Source organism: Panulirus ornatus, chromosome 73 (genome assembly GCF_036320965.1).
Source record: "Panulirus ornatus isolate Po-2019 chromosome 73, ASM3632096v1, whole genome shotgun sequence".
Lineage (NCBI taxonomy): Eukaryota > Metazoa > Arthropoda > Malacostraca > Decapoda > Palinuridae > Panulirus > Panulirus ornatus.
In genome coordinates this window covers 537,652-560,028 of record NC_092296.1, presented here as the reverse complement: position 1 = coordinate 560,028, position 22,377 = coordinate 537,652, and the positions used below count along the sequence as shown (strand labels likewise).

General features: G+C 40.3%; 3 protein-coding genes across 4 annotated transcripts; 1 reads left to right on the top strand and 2 right to left on the bottom strand.

Annotated features, from left to right (window-relative positions):
• Positions 1 to 1,307: 1,307 nt before the first annotated feature.
• Positions 1,308 to 3,824, bottom strand: LOC139748371 (uncharacterized protein sll1735-like). Of its 2 annotated transcripts, none has more exons than XM_071661477.1 (4): positions 3,673 to 3,824; positions 2,702 to 2,807; positions 2,242 to 2,462; positions 1,308 to 1,794 (listed from the first exon to the last, which is right to left on the bottom strand). In XM_071661477.1, the coding sequence occupies exons 1-4, from the start codon at positions 3,730 to 3,732 to the stop codon at positions 1,660 to 1,662; spliced, it is 522 nt and encodes a 173-aa protein (XP_071517578.1). In that variant the 5' UTR covers positions 3,733 to 3,824; the 3' UTR covers positions 1,308 to 1,659. The 2 variants fall into 2 exon arrangements, with proteins under 2 accessions (XP_071517578.1, XP_071517579.1); XM_071661478.1 differs by having other exon boundaries at positions 2,702 to 2,804; positions 3,673 to 3,807.
• A 5,782-nt stretch (positions 3,825 to 9,606) lies between these two features.
• Positions 9,607 to 11,779, top strand: LOC139748337 (transforming growth factor-beta-induced protein ig-h3-like). The gene is made up of 6 exons (XM_071661393.1): positions 9,607 to 9,764; positions 9,913 to 10,015; positions 10,185 to 10,405; positions 10,665 to 10,857; positions 10,988 to 11,175; positions 11,370 to 11,779. The coding sequence occupies exons 1-6, from the start codon at positions 9,627 to 9,629 to the stop codon at positions 11,493 to 11,495; spliced, it is 969 nt and encodes a 322-aa protein (XP_071517494.1). The 5' UTR covers positions 9,607 to 9,626; the 3' UTR covers positions 11,496 to 11,779.
• A 1,893-nt stretch (positions 11,780 to 13,672) lies between these two features.
• LOC139748283 (uridine diphosphate glucose pyrophosphatase NUDT14-like) lies at positions 13,673 to 22,210 on the bottom strand. The gene is made up of 5 exons (XM_071661258.1): positions 21,515 to 22,210; positions 20,304 to 20,412; positions 19,413 to 19,623; positions 18,435 to 18,511; positions 13,673 to 17,997 (listed from the first exon to the last, which is right to left on the bottom strand). The coding sequence occupies exons 1-5, from the start codon at positions 22,100 to 22,102 to the stop codon at positions 17,837 to 17,839; spliced, it is 1,146 nt and encodes a 381-aa protein (XP_071517359.1). The 5' UTR covers positions 22,103 to 22,210; the 3' UTR covers positions 13,673 to 17,836.
• Positions 22,211 to 22,377: the final 167 nt, after the last annotated feature.

Genomic DNA, 22,377 nt, shown 5'->3' with positions numbered 1-22,377 from the left:
AGCGCAAGGAAACAGACGAAAGAAATGGCCCAACCCCCCCCCCCCATACACATGTACATACACACGTCCACACACGCAAATATACATACCTACACAGCTTTCCATGGTTTACCCCAGACGCTTCACATGCCTTGATTCAATCCACTGACAGCACGTCAACCCCTGTATACCACATCGCTCCAATTCACTCTATTCCTTGCCCTCCTTTCACCCTCCTGCATGTTCAGGCCCCGATCACACAAAATCTTTTTCACTCCATCTTTCCACCTCCAATTTGGTCTCCCTCTTCTCCTCGTTCCCTCCACCTCCGACACATATATCCTCTTGGTCAATCTTTCCTCACTCATTCTCTCCATGTGCCCAAACCATTTCAAAACACCCTCTTCTGCTCTCTCAACCACGCTCTTTTTATTTCCACACATCTCTCTTACCCTTACGTTACTTACTCGATCAAACCACCTCACACCACACATTGTCCTCAAACATCTCATTTCCAGCACATCCATCCTCCTGCGCACAACTCTATCCATAGCCCACGCCTCGCAACCATACAGCATTGTTGGAACCACTATTCCTTCAAACATACCCATTTTTGCTTTCCGAGATAATGTTCTCGACTTCCACACATTCTTCAAGGCTCCCAAAATTTTCGCCCCCTCCCCCACCCTATGATTCACTTCCGCTTCCATGGTTCCATCCGCTGACAGATCCACTCCCAGATATCTAAAACACTTCACTTCCTCCAGTTTTTCTCCATTCAAACTCACCTCCCAATATATATATATATATATATATATATATATATATATATATATATATATATATATATATATATATATATATATATATATATATATTTAATCCCCGGGGATAGGGGAGAAAGAATACTTCCCACGTATTCCCTGCGTGTCGTAGAAGGCGACTAAAAGGGGAGGGAGCGGGTGGCTGGAAATCCTCCCCTCTCTTGTTTTTTTTTTAATTTTCCAAATGAAGGAACAGAGAAGGGGGTCAGGTGAGGATATTCCCTCTATGACCCAGTTCTCTGTTCTTAACGCTACCTCGCTAACGCGGGAAATGGCAAATAGTATGAAAAAAAAAAAAAATATATATATATATATATATATATATATATATATATATATATATATATATATATATATATATATATATATATATATATATAGGATTATTGTCTTTTAACCAAAAGGTTTTCGCTTTTTCCATAAGCATACCAGTGGTTTTCATTGATCCAAATTACAGTTCTCACTTCAGGAAAACAAAATAGAAAGGAAAAAGAAATCAAGATATGCGGAATAATGTGTATTGATAACACCCAACAATATCTGGTGGATGTGGACATAGAAATTTGAATATATATATTTCGGTGCGCAAAAAGTGCATCTCTATTCAAGTCAGTGCAAGGGTGTGTGAGGCGGAATTGTGTAAAACTTTAGGTGACTTAAAGGAACCAGAAATCGTTATCTCTACAAACATAATGAGCCATAAATTCATTGTTTGTTTGTAGGCATACCGATAATTGAAAGTAGAATACTGTAAACAGTGCAAAGACATCAAGTGCTTCTGAGAAATCAATTATGCTTAGGGCTGCCGGGCGGGTTGGACAATCGATCGATGGAGTGAATAGTTCAAGGTAGGATATTATCCCCTGTGACTGTAGTGGTGAGGACGTGGGTTGGGCTGTGGCGGGATAAGGACCTTCTCAATTCCGTGGATGACGCCGTTCCTGGCAACCAAGTCGGCTTGCACAACCCTCACGCCGTTCACCTTAACAACCTGTAATGAACGAGGTGGTTCAGTTGTAATGCGTTCTTCGTGCAGAGCGGTACGATAGATCAGTACGTATGTCAAGTAGAAACACATGCGTTTCGAGTCCCACTTATACATTATGCTTTGCTGATATGAATTAAGCTGTGTGTGTGTGTGTGTGTGTGTGTGTGTGTGTGTGTGTGTGTGTGGTGTGTGTGAAGCGTAGACCATAGTCGTTATATAAGGGTCATGCAGGGAGAGCATGAAAGGTTTATATATCTTGGTGATAATCGTTGTTGACGGCCTTTTAAATCGACAGACTAACAGCCCAAATCACCAATTAGAGAATTGACTAGATCACATAGCACCAACAAATGAGAGTGTAGAATTAACATAGTAGTACGAAAGAAAAAAAAATTTTGATTTCAGTTTCCATGTTCCATTTAGTCGTAACTGGGAAGTTTTAGGACTTACTGGTGTATAATGGTATTTAAAGATGTTGATTTTGACGGAGGATCCCTGGGCGGTGTTAACTATCTGGTTGTTAGAGAGGTCCTTGGAGAAGACCTGGCCGGGCACCACATGGTAGAGCAGAACCGACCTCAGCTTCTCAGTGTCGTCCAAGAGACTCTGCACCAGCGTGGGGTCCAGGGCAGCGATGGCGGCGTTGGTCGGGGCGAAGACGGTGAACGGCCCTGAGGGCGACAGAGACGTATATAATAATACTCCGCGGGAATTCTTCTCGTTGGTGATTGATCTTAAAACGAATTACTCCCTCTTACGATAGATCGTGGTGGTGGATTAATTACGGGAGGCAACTGGTCGGAGGTTAGTGCCTATGATTGAATAACATGTACTAGTGGAAGGCCAGGAGGGTGGGATTACTATTGTTTGAATAACGTGGATTAAATGTGTGGTCAGGAGCCACTCTTACCTTCGTTCGATACGGTGTCAGCCAGGCCAGCTGCCACGACCAGTTCGACCAGCTTAGTGTATCCATTCTGGGTCAGTACTTCGGCCAGGTTGCCGCCATATGCCTTCTGAGAAAAAGGAACATCGGTTTTGAATGTATTGTAGGAAATTAGAATCGAGATATATTGCTTTACAGAAACGCAGTTGGTATATATATAGTATTATCTCATATGTATATATATATATATATATATATATATATATATATATATATATATATATATATATATATATATATATATATATATGTATGTATGTATATTATCCTTGTACAAGCGTTACACACTCTTGGAATGTATACCATACCTTATATAGAATTATTGTTTATATAGTTGTTTATATAGTAGATAAGGTCGCGTTTGTCACCTAAGCAAAATAATCGGTTCCAAACTATAATACGCTCAAAGCAGACTGACTACGTTTTCAGTTGACCATCAGTGTTCATGTGTGCAAAATGGCCTCAGCTGATGAGCTGGGATTAACACCTTCATTCTTCATTTTTGGCATTATATAAATGTGCAGTTACGTTATAATAGTGAAGTACTGCTGCAGAAAAATATGATACAGTACTTGAAATGTTATGTTTTCAAATATATATGAACCCCTTGAGCATGATAGCCTGGTCTTTGGGCCTGTACCTCATAGGTCAGGTCAGAGGTCAAGCATCATATTAAAAAATTGGTAGATATTCAAGGAGTTAAGTACAGAGAGAGATATCATAGTATTAATTAGCTTATTAGAGTATCAGAAAAAATATTGAAATGACCTGTGTCGTGTTTTAGTGTTCACTAATCAGTGTCGTGTTGGTGACATCAATGCCGGGCACGTAATTATCTTCGGACACAGACGCTATTGATGGAATAGACCTGGCTAATATAAATGAACCTGGTGATAGAGCCAAACATCAAGATGTCATATGCAAGGTTCATATACCTGCGGGTGGGCATGTGCGATCGAGGCGGCCAGGAACAAAGTGACGAACGCTCCAAACATGGTGTTGGATTAGGTGGCGGAGGAGTGTTGGATTGTCTTAAGGGCTTGTGAAGACGACTCACACTTCACTGATACCATTGTTCTCTTCGCGCCTTATTTATACCTGGCTAGACTTTGTTCGCGCGCGCTCTGGGAAAGTTGCCGTGCAGTATATACACTTTCTGACCTAGAACCCAGAGAGCCTCTCAGTGCTGTATTGAAGCGAGTGCTAATGATGGTGACGGGATAAGCTGAATATGTGTCATTATTGCCAGTGTTGAATCGTCTATAGAAACAGACCATAGTCTTACTTTAATGTATTCTCTTCATCAAGGACGTAGGTTATATAACTTAAGACGCGGGAAATTGGAACTTGTATCCCTTCGTCGTACGTTCTAAATTCCCACATTCGACTTGGTGATACATCGATCAACAAAATGGCGGATATGAGTGTTTTTTTCCCCCCCTTTTCGTAAGCTATTTCATCACTGCTTACGTCCCCGTCATGCAAAGTTTCGTGGCGAGTGAATGTATGTGGATGAACCTTGCGAAATGAAAAACGCAGACACAGTACGACGGGAAAAGAAAATGTAGTTTAGTCTTTAAAAAAAGATATACTGCATATATATATATATATATATATATATATATATATATATATATATATATATATATATATATATATATGCGTTAATTATTTCCATTACGAGATACTGAACAGGTCTAAATTAAGAGTGAGGATATGCACAGTGAGAGAAAGAGGACAAATGGTAAGGTGGGGAAAGGAAGGAGAGTGAAGAGAGGTGAGTCGAATTACCAACTTGGGAGAGTGAGTGGGGTTCAGAAACTGATGTGATCATTCATGGAGGGAAAGAAGATGGTAGGAGATGCGACGCGAGCCTGGGGACCGACTAGGGAGGGCGCTGTGCATTAGACACAAACAGGAAGGACAAAGGAAGTGAGTTTAGAAAGAGGGAATAGTTATGCTGGACTCTCTCAAATGCTTTGGGTATGTCGAGGGGCTGCCACGACCAAATGATTCAACAACCCAAACAAAGTAAGGGATGGGAGGTGAGTCAAATGAGGACGATAATCACGAGTTGTCATTACGCCATAAAGACCGTAGTGGTTATATATATATAAAGAAAAGAATGAAATGAGATTCCTTGTGTGAGACAGAGTTCCAGAGGGTTTCGAAGACTTCGTAGACTCATACCCGAGGTGATAGCTGTAGGAAGGTAGGTGATGGGAATGGGACAGTCTTCTTTCTGAGGGATGGGCTGCACCAAGGCATGCTTCCAAGCTGGGGGAGAGTCTGGGTTTCTGGGCACTTGATCTAGGCGAACAAGGATCGCGAGATGGGGATCATAGCGGCTGGATTATGATGTATACACGTAAAACAATTGGTAGTCGTCAGTTTGGAAAAGTGTTTGTTGACGTCATAAAGACATGGGGGGGGGGGGGGATTTAAACGAAAAATGTATTATACACAAATTCAAGTGGATTTTTTTTTTTTTTTTTTTTTTAGCGAATGGCAGGAAATGGACTTTGGGGGTATTGGAAGGAAATGACCAACCCAGGGAGTGTGTCAGTCGTGGCTAAAACTAGAGAAGGGAGTGACGAACATAAGGTCCTTCTTCAGTGACCCCGAAAGTGAAGAGGAGGGAAAAGGAAGACAGACAAAGAGGCGGAAAGTTACTGTTTCGTAGTGTGAGAAAACGAGCATTGAGTGAACATATAGTGGCAACTGTGAGGGTTATGGTGAAGATAGTGTGAAAGACGGCATTAGCTATACCTACAGAAGGTCGGACACATTACACGGGAACAGTGGCTGGGATGCGAGGCAACACGGAGTCAAGATTAAGAAATCGTCCATTACTCATATACCAGGGTTTTATAACAGGGAAATCCCTTGGCTTACCCTGAAAAAATGAAGTTCGTGTTTTGATTATGTTTTTGAGGTCTGCCAGTTGAAGGCTTATGAGGTTTCGTTATAGGATGTTGTTCGCAAAAGTTTCTGAAGTGCAGACAGGGCTCTGTCGATTTCTCAGATGCTAAACGATAGGGAGGATAAACGATGCGCACCACTAGTGTCTTTTGTCGTCTGGCTGAAGTTGGTAGCGCTGTGCCGCAGGGTACGCTTCTGATGCCGCTGGCATTTCCTGGTCTGTGCAGATTTGTTGCCCTAGAGAGCTGAATGTATTTGCAGATGACGCCGTAGTTAGGAGAGAGGTAATTTTTATTTGCAACTGGGTTTAGTCTGTAAAGAGTGCGGGAAGATCTTGTTATGTAATCAGACGTTTCGTTAAGCGGAATTCGTTCGTAGTAAATATAAAGATGGGGAACGATATGACTACACCATCCATGGCAATCATTTTGAGCGAAGAAAACAATAGACAGGTCAACCAGTGAGATGGACTTGGGGTAAATAATATGGCTCATTTGTCACTATTATACCCGTCTGACGCACCGATACGAACACTCACATATGTATGAACACTGTACTGAACACAGCCTCCACCGTACATACACTACGCAACCATACATACCCCTGCGCCTGAGCTACGCATCCCTCTCTTACGCTTTCGAGGGGCTGTCTCCATTTTCCACTCGCGTCACGTAGGACAAGAAGATGGGGGGCCCTGCCCTGTTGCGTCTTTGTCCTTATACATGATGCCTGATGGACGCATCTACACTATGGGAGGAGCGTTGTTACTCCACCGTTGGTCCACAGCGATCACGACAGCCCCTACCTACGTCCAGCCGCCCTTCAGGACACTCGAAGTAGCCTTCGATGTGCCAACGCAGACCATATCATCCTTGACTGGACCAGGCCCATAGTCGTACGAATCAGCCTCTCCCCTTCAACCTTATCTTAACACTTGCTGTCTCATTAGACCCCCAGGCTCCTTCCGTGTCCTTAAGCCTGCGGGGGTATTACCATTCAAGAAGATTAATGAGGCCTAAAGGAACACTTCAGCGGTTTTAAAGTCCTCCAGCTTGATAAGGTCTTCGATGACTGGAGAGGCAGACTCGCCGCACCTGATGTTGGAGAACCCTCTCAGCTTTCGTCCTTCCGAAACTGACCATATCGCATCTCCCTCCATCGCCTGGTCTCTCCTTCCTTTGTCCACTGCACGTCATAGGCAGCTAGGAAATGGCACCATCCACGGATCCCTTGTTGTATTATCACCTGCTTAGAGACGCCCAGCCTCATCCGACACAGTTCGGGATGAAGCTAGCACTATACACCGACTTCGCCACCGTCAACTCCTACCAACTGACATAGATCCCTCGTCCCCAAGTTGCAGTTCGGCGCCACATCCATCCAGCCCCACACTAGCACGTACAGACCCCTACCAGAACACTCGTATCTTAACCGTTGTGAACTTTGATGATATTCAGCAGATTATACGGTAACTTCTGCAATATTATGATCTGTAAAGATGGCCTGTTTACCAACCCCACTCCCTGGCCTGTTTACCAACACCACTCCCTGTTTTTTTTTTTTTTTCTTTAAGATCCCAGCGTCTATGTTTGTATGTATTGTCCATAATCATTACAGTCCTGAACTTCGGCTACAGTTAGTTTATTAAATCGTTAATAATAATAATGATAATGATAATGATATTGATGATGATAATAATAATGATATATTCTCAAGTTTCAGAAAGCTGGCTCGTGGTTTACTGCATTTGAATTTAATCATTTAAAAGATGTTTACGAATAACTAATATTTTGAGTACTTTTTTTGAACATTAGAAATCAGTGCACAAATTTGTATTTTTTCATCGCATTTTTTTTCTGTAAAGTTATTCACAATAACTATTGAATTGTTTTCATGCGTTTTTTATGGTTAAGGGATATTGCCGAAATATTAGTGTAACTTTACCACGGTTTATATACATATATATATATATATATATATATATATATATATATATATATATATATATATATATATATATATATATATATATATATATATTAAATCAGACAACAACACTTATAAAAGCCACACGACTCGCCCAGCAGTCGCTCGCTGGCTCAAACCTTCCCTTAAGAGTTAGGGTTATGAAATGTTCTCCGAATCCATTCCACAAACTAACCCGAGATCTTGAGGCCTGCAGGTAAATTACCTGTGTAAAAAAAAAGAAAAAAAAAGGAGCCGTTTGGACACACACACACACACACACACACACACACACACACACACACACACACACACACACAAGCCGTTTGGACATGGGCAAGACCCGCTTTCACCTTTGCGATAACCTTGATATACCTCCTCCTCCTCCTCCTCCTCCTCTTCCTCCTCCCTCTGAATTTCCCCAGCCTCGCCAGCCTGGCCCGAGCCGCCCCCGAAGGCCCGGGGCGATCAGTTCTGGCCTCGCGCTATCGCATACGTTGCACAAGGACAACTGCATGGAAAGCCGTTGTATTGTTCTTCATATGCCTACTAGTTCTTATATAACCGGGATACTTCGTTGCTGAGTCCCCTGTTGGTGTACTGATTTTATTTTAGATGTCTTTTGTATCTATCTATATCTATCTATCTATCTATCTATCTATCTATCTATCTATCTATCTATCTATCTATCTATCTATATATATATATATATATATATATATATATATATATATATATATATATATATACTTCTGTCCATATCTCAGGTCATTCGTTAACTTTGATTTAAATAACCGCGACCTTATTGTTAGTTTTTGTCGTTCGTAAATATGGGTAATTACTTTGCTTATCTAAGCATGGCTAATTGAATGGTTTCTGTAAGGATGCATTGGTTGAATATTAATGAAATGCCCGCCCGTTATGCATACCAAAGGTATGCATAGGCCATGTATGTAGATAGCATATGTTGCCACTAAATGATCTCGAACACAGGATTATCAATTGTTAGTTGTGATATGGTGCTAACAGCCTTAATGACCCTGGTAGTTGATGGGCATAAACCCAACCGAACCAGCTAGAAGTGTACATCATGCAGGAACATGCAGGAGGGTGAAAGGCGTGCGCGGGATAGAGTGAATCGGACGGATGTGGTATACTGGGGTCGACGTACTGTCAGTGGACTGTGAAGCGTGCGGGGTAAACCAGAGAAAGGTCTGTGGGGCGTCGATGTGGATAGGGAGCTATAGTGTATTACGCATTAACACATGACAGCTGAAGAATGGTTGTGAGCGGATGCGACCTTTCTTCGTCTTTTCCTGGCGTTACCTCGCTTACGCGGGAAACAACGAACAATATATATATATATATATATATATATATATATATATATATATATATATATATATATATATATATATATATATATATATATACTTGTGTGTGCGAAATTCCCTGAGAAGTATGCGAAAATGGAACAATGGCTCCAGCCCAAAGGTTTGGACACGCTTCGAACGGTTGTGGTCAGCACGGGAACCGAACAAGAAGGATTCAGGTTTATGTAAGCCAACATGGGAGGTGATGTTTAGGTAACCGGCAGCTTAAGTAGTGATATTGTCGTCCGCCATGTTGGAGTGCTTTCATAAGTGTCGCTGCACGTTGCGAAGATAATCTCTGCGGCACTGGTGAATAAAACCCAATATTCCCTGTGCCGGTTGTTATACAAGCAGCGGTCATGGAAGAAGGAGATGCCTAAGAAAATATTATCCAACCCTTTTATTTTTCTTTGCGTTCCAGACTTCAGGTCTGTAATGTCGGGAAATTAAGCGAGCGTAAATTACTACCTTTTTATTCGCAGTGTAAGATGATCGTATAACATATACACATATATATGTGTATACTAGTATGTTCCGTGTTTCGTTCGTATGCGAAGCGTTCACCCGGGCAGCCGACGCTTACACAACTCCAGTGAAGAGTCTGTATATAAGAAGACGGGGCAGGGAAGATGGTGTCAGACGGAATCCAGGCCTCGCTGTGGCAAGACCCTCTCCTCCACGGCAGATTTCGTCCATACACTACTACCATGGCAGCTGCTACAGCAACGGTGTTTTTGGCCATCTGCCTCGCGTTCACGAACGCCCAGGTACTACATCCTTGTTACTGGTCGTAAATTTGAATGTAATATATGGATATGTTGCTTCATATTTCTTGAGAGATTGTTACTTAGCATGTGCTCAAGTCCCTTGCTCGTAAGCTGGCTAGGTTTTATAGACATTCGTCATTGTTCGCAGGCCAGTGGTAACTTGGTGGAAGTGCTGTCAGGGAACAAAGACTTTAGCATGTTGGTGGATCTAGTGGTGAAGGCGGGGTTGGCAGACACCGTCGCCAATGGAGGTAAGGCCCATTCTAATCATTCCCTTACGTGAACCTGGGCATAGCTCAAGTGATTTATGCAAATAGAATGTTACTTCAACTCCTGTCTGATGTATCTATTCATCTGTCGCTAATAACCGCTGTCTGTGAGGAGATTTATTGGTGAATTAGTAACGTAGTTCATATTTAGGGCCGTTCACTGTCTTCGCGCCGACCAACGCGGCGTTCGCCAACCTGGACCCAGCGCTGGTGGATGGTCTATTGGCCGACACGGAACAGCTGAAGTCTGTGTTGCTATACCATGTGGTGCCCGGCAGGGTGCTGTCCTCAGACCTCTCTAATGACCTGGTCGTCAACTCTGCCCAGGGCTCCCCCCTCAGAGTCAACATTTACGAAAATCACGGTTATCAAGTAAGTTATTAGTGTCCTTAGTGAACTATTCATACCCACGTGAAATGATGCTTGAAGGAGGGTTTTTTTTTTTAAATCACTGGAATGTAGGAATGGTGCTTGCTGTTCTAGAGAGTAGGAGAATGATATAAACCATAGTGTCAATTCTGAAATAATGAAAAGGATTCTCGGTATTATATATTCCTCATGATCACATTGCATGGACAATATTTTACGTCCCTATTAAAGAAAAAAAACTGATCATGTCATATTGGTGTAGAAAGTGACCGTGAACGGGGTGAGGGTGGTGCAGCCAGACCTGGAGGCTTCCAACGGCGTAGCCCATGTGATCGACGAGGTCCTCCTGCCTCCCGCCGGTGGTGACATCGTAGACGTACTCGCCGGGGACAGCAGGTTCACCACTTTGGTTCAGGCCGTGCAGGCTGCCGGGCTCGTAGACACTCTCAAATCAGGTAAGTCTGTGGTCGATTTATTGGCTATTTCTATGCGAAATAAGCGAAAGTCTTGAATAAATAATCAAATACCTTTATTTTTTATCCGTTTCGGGAGAAATCAAATGCTGATGTATTGTCATATGATCAGATGGTACGTTCACGGTGTTCGCGCCCACCGATGAGGCCTTCGCCAGGCTCCCTGCTGGGGCTTTGGACAGCCTGGTGAAGGACGTGCCAGCCCTCACTACCGTTCTCCTCCGTCATGTTGTCACCTCTGGAACCTACTACTCTCATGGACTCTGCTGGGAGAAACTTACCACTGCCAACAACATGAGTGTACGTATACATTATTAGCATTTACCCTTGACGAACTTCTTAAGGGAGCACCCTGTTATCATCGTAATGATAAATATGTTATGACTTTGGGGAATTACATGATAACCAGTCTTTGAGTTATTGTTGTAACATAAGGGAATATTACGCATAGGGACAATTTAATGTAATTAACATTTTATTTTGGACACCCACAGCTCAAGGCTGGCTATAACAAATATGGTAACCTGATGGTGCACACCGCCGAGGGGAGAGCTTCCATTGTCCAACCAGATATCAACGCAAGCAACGGCGTTATCCATGTGATCGACAACATAATATAAAGATGATTCGAACGGATACTGCTTGCCACGACGTATAGACACCTTCTAACACGAAGGTCTTCATGGCTATAATTCGTGAAGATCTTTACAGTACTTACAGGAACACTGGGCATTACCTGTTACCACCTCTGCATACTCACTCTGGATCATTCTTTCTTGCAGCTAGTAAATGAATTGATGCAAATGAAGGAGAATGTGTACGGTTAGGATCGTACAAAGGAATGCACACGTTGATTGATGCTGTGATAGCTTTATACATAGCAATAAAATATAGAATGGTAAAACTTAAGTATCTCTTTAACCTCTACTCGTTTTCTGTGGATGAACATCGTATGTAATATGTGTATCTCGTTAACCTCCACTCGTTTTCTGTGGATGAGCATCGTATGTGTGTGAATGCAGATTAACAATTCGACAATATTGTTCCATAATGTTGGTTGATTCGAGGAAAAGGCAAGATGCAATCCAATTCCCTTCAAATTGATGGAAAGGAAATAGACTTGTTGGAACTTTGCAGATCACGTTGTTGGACTCGATATCTGAGCCATCTTTGTGGAAATCTCTATTATCTGTTAGCAGCAGGACTGCACGAAATAACAATGATATACTATCTCCATGCAACACTGGTTGCCTTCCGAGCAAATCATAGTCGAAGAAATTACATTGTAAGGTGTGTCATGCACTATAGGTAACTGAAGGGTATGACTGATTTATATATACCCCACACATATACACTGAGTTGCTTTGAACCTGTAAACATGTGGAAATTATATAATTGAATGATATATGCCGGCACACATCGTCTGTATACCTTGTGGTTTCAAATTGTAATGTATTTGAATAATTTCATCACCAAAGATGCTGCAGCAGAAACACCTGACTACGAAACTAATAGAGTCAGTCTACTAAATACAATAGTATACAAGAATCAGATTATAACATTAAGGAACAGAAGGATCTGATACAATATGAGGCAAGACAAATCTCTGCCAATCATGAGTGATTATGAAGTAATATGCAGTAGTGGAGTTTGACGACAAACCATTATGCAATGGTAGAGTCTAACAAGTCATGTTTCTGTAGAGTTGTCTTACAAATCTTGATGTCAGAAGAATCTCATAACATCTCTGATACAGGATGCAATAGAAGGAATTGACGACATCAAGATGCAGTAGAAACATCTGGTTTCAAAACTTGGCACCATGCACCTAATGTGTCTTACTAAGTTGCCAACAATAAAGTCACATTGGCACCCCTACCCTGCAGGCGGGTGCATGCCCAATGTTGTGCTGCATTACACTTTCGCCTCACAGGACCATTTGCCGTTCCTACAAAACACTAAATTACAATCTTTTTAATGAAACTATTTACTGTGAGTTGATGGCAAACCAATGAAATAATGTAGCATTGCAAGTAAGTACGTTGTAAGTGTTCATCGTTAGTAGCTTCCATTGTTGACAGTGAACTCGTCTGTTCTTGTCAGTTGTCACTCTTCTAGTCTAAGCTTATATCACTCACCATCCAGCTTGTCGATCTGTACTTTCATTGAAGGACACCTTTTAATCACCGTCCATTATGCCCTTTGCCCACAGGAAGAGGCCTGGGCTATGGAACTGCCACAGCTGGTCTACGTGTACCATATTCAGCTTAAATCTTTTCATTTTAAGTTAAATGAGCTGGTGTTACTCCTCCAGCTCCTTAAGCTGCTACCTCATTTGAACGTTGGCAGGTTTAAAGGCTTATCCTCAATTGGCAGTTGTTAAGTCACTGTGGCCTCATGCTGTGCAGACTATTATACCATTAGTATGGCTGGTAGCTTCAGGTTCCAGATGGACTAATCCTCAGCATATAACTTGGCCAAGCTTTTCTTTTAAGGTCCAGTTGAAAATGTCTTCAGTGCATTGGACTGAGGCCAGGAAAGGGTCACCTTGATACCTATAGTTGCCAGCATTGGTAGAAAACTGCTTTCGTTATTTGTGAAAATCATTTCTTAATGTGTTTATGTACGTCTGTTGTTTGCTATCAGTATAATTTCAAGAGTCTGGTAATTTTGTCTACGTTCTTGTTCATCAAAAATGAAACTGTATGAGGTATTTCTGTAGCATTTCAACTTTTCTAGTTGTATATAATTTCCTATACTCTACCAAGAAACCAAGAGAATGATGAGGTTATGAAAATTGTTGAAGCACTCAGTTTTATTTAAAATTCACACATTTGGAAACAGGAAGATGTTTTATGGTGTACATATGATTGGTGCAGTAAAATGTATGAGAATAGTCCTCACGTGAAAAGAGATTAAAAATAAAGACAGACGAGTTGTTGATTTATATATTTGACTTCAAACTAAACCAAATAGTGCAATCAGAACAGTCACTGGCCTAGCAACCACATACATACACACACACACACCACTGTCACAATGAAAAAACAATCCTCCTAGCACAGTCCCACCTCATTGTGCTCAGCACTCCATTCTGTGCAACAGTATGAGACCCTTTCCACCAAAACCACTATAACTGACCATCAACCACGAGTAGAAATAAAAATCTTACCTCTGCCTCACTTTTCAGTAACCTCTACTCACACTTTCCCTAACCTTCAACAAATATAACACTGACAGAATACACAAAAACTGAAATATCCCAACAAACTGTAAACAGCTGAACTCTGAGCTCAGTTTAAGTTAAACTCCAACATACCAGACATACACCCAACAGAATCCACTCTCCTGCTTATGCCGTGGACGCCACCCATCTTTACAAACACCAATTCTTCATATCCCATGACCCTTCATGCCTATGATGCAACTATCATTAAGAAGACTGGAGCTCTTACTACTCAGTTGCTTCTTACTCTGCATGTAGACTCACAACGTCACAACACTTTAAAACCTGTGGTTCTGACCACTGGATGTGGCCAGTTTATTGAGTGCTGTAGGAGCCTCATGATGATAGAAAGGACTCCTAGGACAGGTAGTTTTTAATTTTCTAAAGGAAGGAACAGAGATGGGGGGGTAAGTGAGGATACTCCCTCAAAGGCTTAGTCCTCTGTTCTTAGCACTACCTCACTAATGCAGGAAATGGCGAATGGTATGAAATAAATAAGGAAAAAAGAATACTTCCTTCGCATTCCCCACATGTTGTAGAAGGCAACTAAAGAAGATTGGAGCAGGGGGCTAGAAACCCTCCCCTCGTATTTTAACTTTCTAAAAGGGGAAACAGAAGGAGTCATGCGGGGAGTGCTCATCCTCCTTGAAGGCTTAGATTGGGGTATCTAAATATGTGTGGATGTAACCAAGATGTGGGTTTATATTTATTCTATATCGTGGCCTTTGTTGTCTTTTCCTAGCACTACCCCGTGCGCATGCGAGGGGAGGGGGGGTGCCATTTTATGTGTGGCAGGGTGGTGTAGGGAATGGATGAAGGCAGCTTGTATGAATATATATTTATTTATTTATTTTGCTTTGTCGTTGTCTCCCGCGTTTGCGAGGTAGAGCAAGGAAACAGACGAAAGAAATGGCCCAACCCACCCCCATACACATGTATATACATACACGTCCACACATGCAAATATACATACCTATACATCTCAATGTACACATATATATACACACACAGACACATACATATATACCCATGCACACAATTCACACTGTCTGCCTTTATTCATTCCCATCGCCACCTCGCCACACATGGAAAACCATCCCCCTCCCCCCTCATGTGTGCGAGGTAGCGCTAGGAAAAGACAACAAAGGCCTCATTCGTTCACACTCAGTCTCTAGCTGTCATGCAATAATGCCTGAAACCACAGCTCCCTTTCCACATCCAGGCCCCACACAACTTTCCATGGTTTACCCCAGACGCTTCACATGCCCTGATTCAATCCACTGACAGCACGTCAACCCCGGTATACCGCATCGATCCAGTTCACTCTATTCCTTGCCCGCCTTTCACCCTCCTCCATGTTCAGGCCCCGATCACTCAAAATCTTTTTCACTCCATCTTTCCACCTCCAATTTGGTCTCCCACTTCTCCTCATTCCCTCCACCTCCGACACATATATCCTCTCGGTCAATCTTTCCTCACTCATTCTCTCCATGTGCCCAAACCATTTCAAAACACCCTCTTCTGCTCTCTCAACCACGCTCTTTTTATTTCCACACATCTCTCTTACCCTTACATTACTTACTCGATCAAACCACCTCACACCACACATTGTCCTCAAACATCTCATTTCCAGCACATCCACCCTCCTGTGCACAACTCTATCCATAGCCCACGCCTCGCAACCATACAACATTGTTGGAACCGCTATTTCTTCAAACATACCCATTTTTGCTTTCTGAGATAATGTTCTCGACTTCCACACATTCTTCAAGGCTCCCAGGATTTTCGCCCCCTCCCCCACCCTATGATTCACTTCCGCTTCCATGGTTCCATCCGCTGCCAGATCCACTCCCAGATATCTAAAACACTTTACTTCCTCCAGTTTTTCTCCATTCAAACTTACCTCCCAATTGACTTGACCCTCAACCCTACTGTACCTAATAACCTTGCTCTTATTCAAATTTACTCTTAACTTTCTTCTTTCACACACTTTACCAAAAATGTATAGGTATGTATATGTGTATATGTGGGTGTTCATGTATGTACATGTGTATGTGGGTGGGTTAGGCCATTCTTTCGTCTGTTTCCTTGTGCTACCTCGTTAACACGGGAGACAATGATATAATATAATAACTAAATAAATATGTGTTGGAAATGAAATGTTTGAAGACAATATGTGGTGTGAGGTTTGATCAAGTAAGTAATGAAAGGGTAAGAAAGATATGTGGTAATAAAAAGAATGTGGTTGAAAGAGCAGAAGAGGGTGTATTGAAATGGTTTGGTCACATGGAGAAAATGAGGGAGGAAAGATTTACAAAGAGAACATATATATTAGAGGTGGAGGGAACAAGAAGTGGGACACCAAACTGGATGTTGAAGGATGAAGTGAATTGGGGGCTGAACATACAGGAGGGTGAAAGGTGTGCAAGGAATAGAGTAAATTGGAAAATTGTGGCATATCGGGGTCAACGTGCTGTTAATTGATTGAACCAGGGCATGTGAAGTGTCTGGGGTAAACCATGGAAAGTTTTGTGGGGCCTGGATGTGGAAAGGGAGCTGTGGTTTCAGTGCATTACACATGACAGCTAGAACTGAGTGTGAACGAATGTGGCCTTTATTTATCATACTTAATCACTGTTTCCCACATCAGTGAGGTAGTGCCAGGAAACTGATGAAGAATGGCCCATCCACTCATATACACACATATACATATGTACACAAATGCCCATGCACTCACATACACATATACATACTCATACTTGCTTGCCTTCGTCCATTCCTATCCTGAGCCAGGTACCCACTTTATGGACCAACCTCTAAGAGTGAATGAACAGCTGGGTTGACTGTGGACCGAATGCTGCAACCAGGATTCATACCAACCCTGGTTGGCCTGTGAATGCTTCACTGTCAGGAATGGTAACTAATACACCACTTAGTCAATACCACAGACACTGTGCTAGAGTTGTCCTTGGCAAGTGGCCTGTTAAAGATGAGGCACTAAAGGTTAAGAAGCAGCAGTGGGGTTCTCTAGTTATGGTGACTTTTGCCATGGCTACCCCTGCTTGAGTGACTTCTAGGTGGGAATGGGTGTCTAGATAGATAGAAAGATAAACCACATCATTGTACACCATATATATGAAAGATAATCAAAAGAGTGGTTGAGAGAGCAGAAGACGGTGTGTTGAAATGGTTTGGACATATGGAGAGAATGAGTGAGGAAAGGTTGACAAAGGATATTTGTGTCAGAAGTGTAAGAAACAAGGATAACAGGGAGACCAGATTAGAGATAGAAGGATATAGTGTAAAAGATTTTGAGTGATTGGGGCCTGAACATGCAGAAGGGTGAAAGGCGTGCACGGGATTAAGTAAACTAGAAATGATGTCATATACTGGGGTCGACGTGCTGTCTTTGGACTAAATCAAGGCATGTGAAGTGCCAGGGTAAGCCATGGAAAGGTCTATGGGGCCTGGATGTGGAAAGGGAGCTGTGGTTTTGGTACATTAACATGACAGCCAGGGAATGGATGTGAACTTAAAATGAGGATGGACTTTTTTAATCATTACTTAATAGGGAATATCTATAAATTCTGTAAAACTTATTTTTTCCAGACACTATACTTGGGGCCTTATGTTGTAAAAACCACATAACTTATAATGGGGATGGAATTTTTAACAGTATTAATTAATAGGGAATATCTATGAATTATGTAAAACTTATTTTTTCCATACATGTTTTTAGACACTATACTTAGGGGCTTTATGTTGCAAAAACCACATAAGAGCAAACAGGAGACCTCCAGGGGAATTCACCTCTGGCTGCTTCAAAAAAATATGAAGTTCAGGAATTGACATCTCCACCACTTCGATCATCTCTCCTTCGGAAACTAAACCACCTCCTGTAAGAAATTTGTTTATGTTATTTTTGGAACATTTGTAACATAAAACTAGCATCACCTTAAAAGGCCAGTTTACTGAGTAGCACTATAAACTGAGTTTATATAAATAAATAAACTTGTAGAATCACTGACTGGCTATACAGTATAATTTTTCTTAATCAACTAAACCAGTGCAATCATGTGTAGTCAAGGAAGATAACTAAGGATCCCTGGATTCTCCACATGCTGCATAGTTAACATGATTTTAAAGTCTTACTAGGCATGGATGCCGTAAAGAATTTGCCATATTCAGGAATCATATAGCATAGGCAATGGACCTGTAGGTGGTTGAAAGAACTATACATGCAGCCTTTCCATGTTATTACTCACCCTTCGCAGTTGACTGGGAGTAACCATGTAACATACAAATACTTGCACCTCTCCCTGTAATTACTCACCTACTGACACCTTCATATTGTTTGTTACTTCTACATAAAACATTGTCTGTGGATCACCAGACACTCCTACACCAGACCTGTAGACAAAGATATGGACAAGATTAATTAAGAATCACTATATATCTCAATCAGTGAAAGTCAGTGCAAATAACTGCACGTTAAAGATAATGCATATCTTTTAATGTATATAAAACTTGCACACTGTGAATGAGCTACAATAGGATCTTACAGCTGATTTTCATACTTGATCGCTGTTTCATGCGTTAGTGAGGTAGTGCCAAGAAACAGACGAGAAAAGGCAAGTTCACTCATATAATTACATGAATACATATATGCACATATACACATGTACATATTCATACTTGCCCATACATATACAGATACACAACTATGGATGATTGCTAGAAATGTGATATAGTATAATACTCGTAAGAAACTGTGTATTAAAAAAAATGGAGATAATGGACTTCTTTCTATAGCACCTTATGGTTGCCTGCAACATATTTTCAATTTCCATTATATTTATTATTTGATGAGATACAGTAATATTCTTACAAGTGCAGATGCCACAGCAGATACATAAGAGATGTAGCCTGATGGTAAATACACATGTATATACTTCCTTCTTAGAGTAAACAAAAATTTAATCACATTTCAATTACATCCAGATGGTGGCTAGGGATGTCTTTTTTTCAGATAAAAGACTCCACATTTTTTTTTAGATAATGAGTCAACAAGAATTGGTGGTGTTTGCATGTGTTCAGTGAGCAAACATACATCCACTGTTATTAGACCTACTTTGTTGAAGATATGTCTAGAAAAAACAATTAATTGAAATAAATCCACCCATAACTTGGGATGTTGTGGTTACATGATTCTAAGAGGATTCATTCATGCTTTGCATGTAAGCAAGAATTCCCTTAACATAAATTAGCCAAAACTAAAAACTAACCTTAAATAGAATTAATGTTTACATACCTGTAAGTTATTATCCTCTCAAAATTCTGTACAGGAACCTCATATCCACATTCTTCTAACACTTCTTCCTTAGCAATCTGTGCTAGATCTTTATTTTTGTCCACAATACCAGCGCATAGTTCAAGAGTCAAACCCTTTGTTCCTGGATATTTGACTGTATTCACACTGCTCTTTTCCCGATCCTCTGGTCGTATACAACTGTAGTATACAGCTGAGGGAATTGATGAAAACGGCTTGAATCTAATAATTTTTAAAGTGTTAAAATTCTATTTAGGCAGTCAGTCTTTATATAATTTGCATTACAAGTCATCTGTTGTAAATTTTATTGTAATGGTAAATTGACAGCCTATAAATTTACAAACAAAATATAACTAATGTACCAGTCCTACTTTTGTATCCTTTTTCTGTCTTTTGTTATACATTTATATGATTTCCTACAATCATAATAGGGCAGTTCATGTAGAATCACATTGAGTTCAACACTGTAATTACAGAACATTTCCTTAAACCTCTCTAAACTTGTTCTATTTGGAGACACATGTATCTTCTTTCTTCTCTGTACTTGCTAAATGTCATTTCAGCTTTTTTTTTTATCTTCCCTTTCTGCTCCCAAAAGCCTCATCCAACTGCACTGTTTCCTTTGAAGTTCTCTAATACCATCCCTTTTCATTTCCATAACAATACATATTTCTTTTTTTTTCAGATAGTTTGACTAACTGTGTTTGATCACAAAGATGTGAAGATGCTGAAAGGATATACATAACGGCATATATAGTTGGTGAGATCTTAGATTGCAGGTTGCAGTAAACTAGTTACTGAATATTTATTAACAATTACAGTAACTGAACCAATGGCTTATGGCCAGACTTTTTAATGGTGACATGTACTTACCGGGTCTGAATTGTCGTACAAGTATTAGTTTCTTTTTGTCTGTGTTAAATATGATGACTGACACACTTTCATGCACGCATATAAGGTCCCATATCTTCTTTATATCATTCTGAAGTAAAAAAGAAATAAAGTTATACATTAAAAGTACCAAGCTCATAAAAATCATAATGAGATATAGTCAGTGTTAAGCATATAAATGATTGAAACCATGAGGAATAGTTAGCCCTAACGATGTGGAAATTACAAGGAATTTCTGACATTTGTCATCTAATGATGTACATGATAAGTACATTGTCAAGTAGAGTGCATTTTCCCATAGTAGTGCATTTTAACCTTTGGTAATTAATTTGTTTTCTCCTCTTTTAACCAGATTCATCTTCTCACATCCAGTATCTGTATTAATATAAGATTCTAAATATAATTATCATGTATAGGTTATGATAGGCAGGCTTTTTTTTGTTGTTAAGTACATGATTGTAAGAAGTAGAATATAAGGCTTTGATATATTGTCCACTAGAACTGGATCTGGAAACAAAAAGGAGGAAATGAAATTTAAGAAAACTTAATGAATTTGGGACATTGACTCTTCTGAAATGGTAAAGCTGATTATATATATATATATATATATATATATATATATATATATATATATATATATATATATATATATATATAAACTAGGCTTAGGTAATATTTAGTATATATTTAGGTGTCAGTCTTACTGCAGTAAGGTTAGGTATATGGCCGACATACATATATTATTAATAGACTACTTGCTAATGGGTATCAAAAGTGAATTATTTAAGAATAGCTACTTGAAAAAAAAAATGTAGTTATTATCAGGACACCAAAAGTTTGAACATATAATCATCAAAGTTTTAATGTAGTTTTGTCTATTACATTTCCTAAAACGTTTATGTCCCACCACTTGATTACTGGGATCAACTTCCTCTTCTATATCTAGTTTGGAATGATTCTCTCTCTTCATATATATATATATATATATATATATATATATATATATATATATATATATATATATATATATATATATATATCCAATGTCTAAAAACGCTAAAATAAATTGCAGGATTTACAGTACAAACTAGTATGTAGTTATGGCTTTTGTGTGTGTATATATATATATATATATATATATATATATATATATATATATATATATATATATATATATATATATGATGTTTAACCTGTTTATAGTGCATTCTGTAAGGCTTGACGAAGTGGGAGGTGGAGAGCGGCTCCACGTTCACGTCCTCGATCAGGTCCATCACGAGCGAGACTGCGTCGGCCGTCCACCTGATGCCCCTATCGTGCCACGGCTCCTCCCGCAAAGAGTCTCTGCTGAAGGAGTTCTCTCTCTCTTCACGTTGAGGTTTCTTCTCTGCGGATGGCTGGGTTCTTCTATCACTTGGAGTGGGCTTAGCCTTGGCGGCAATTTTGAAAAAGCCCACGGCGCCCCCGTTCAAATACCCCGTGCTTCGTATTAGCTCCCCGTCTTTGACGGCCTTTTTTATGTATTTATTTATAAAGTAGTGGATATTCTTGTGTCCGACGTTATAATTGGCGTATATGTATTTCTTTATCTTTTGAACGGAAGCACCTTTCTCCGCGGAACCTATTTTCGTAATTGCGTCATGAACCATTACAGAGGTACGTGGCCTGTTTCGCTTCTTTCTCGGCTTACTGTTCTCGGAATTGAGGCTATTATTACTTATGTAGTTTGTACTGTCATCCAGTGCCTTGGTCGGGGGAGATTCAAGTGTAAATGTCGTCATAATTATCAAGTATATTATCGGGAAATATGATTACAAACACATCACAATATGGCGTTCGTACTAAGCTAGACTAGTCGGTCGGCTACATAACATTAATAAAGTAGAATTATGGGTAAGTATTCATTATCTTATTCATTGTCAGTTATTTAAGCAGTGTCATTGAAGGTGTCTCTTATTTCCTCAGAATCAAATTGAGAAAAGTGATTTATTCGTATGAAAACTGAGTCATTAAGAGAATAAATATAGAATGAAATGGACTAAATTTATGTAAGGTT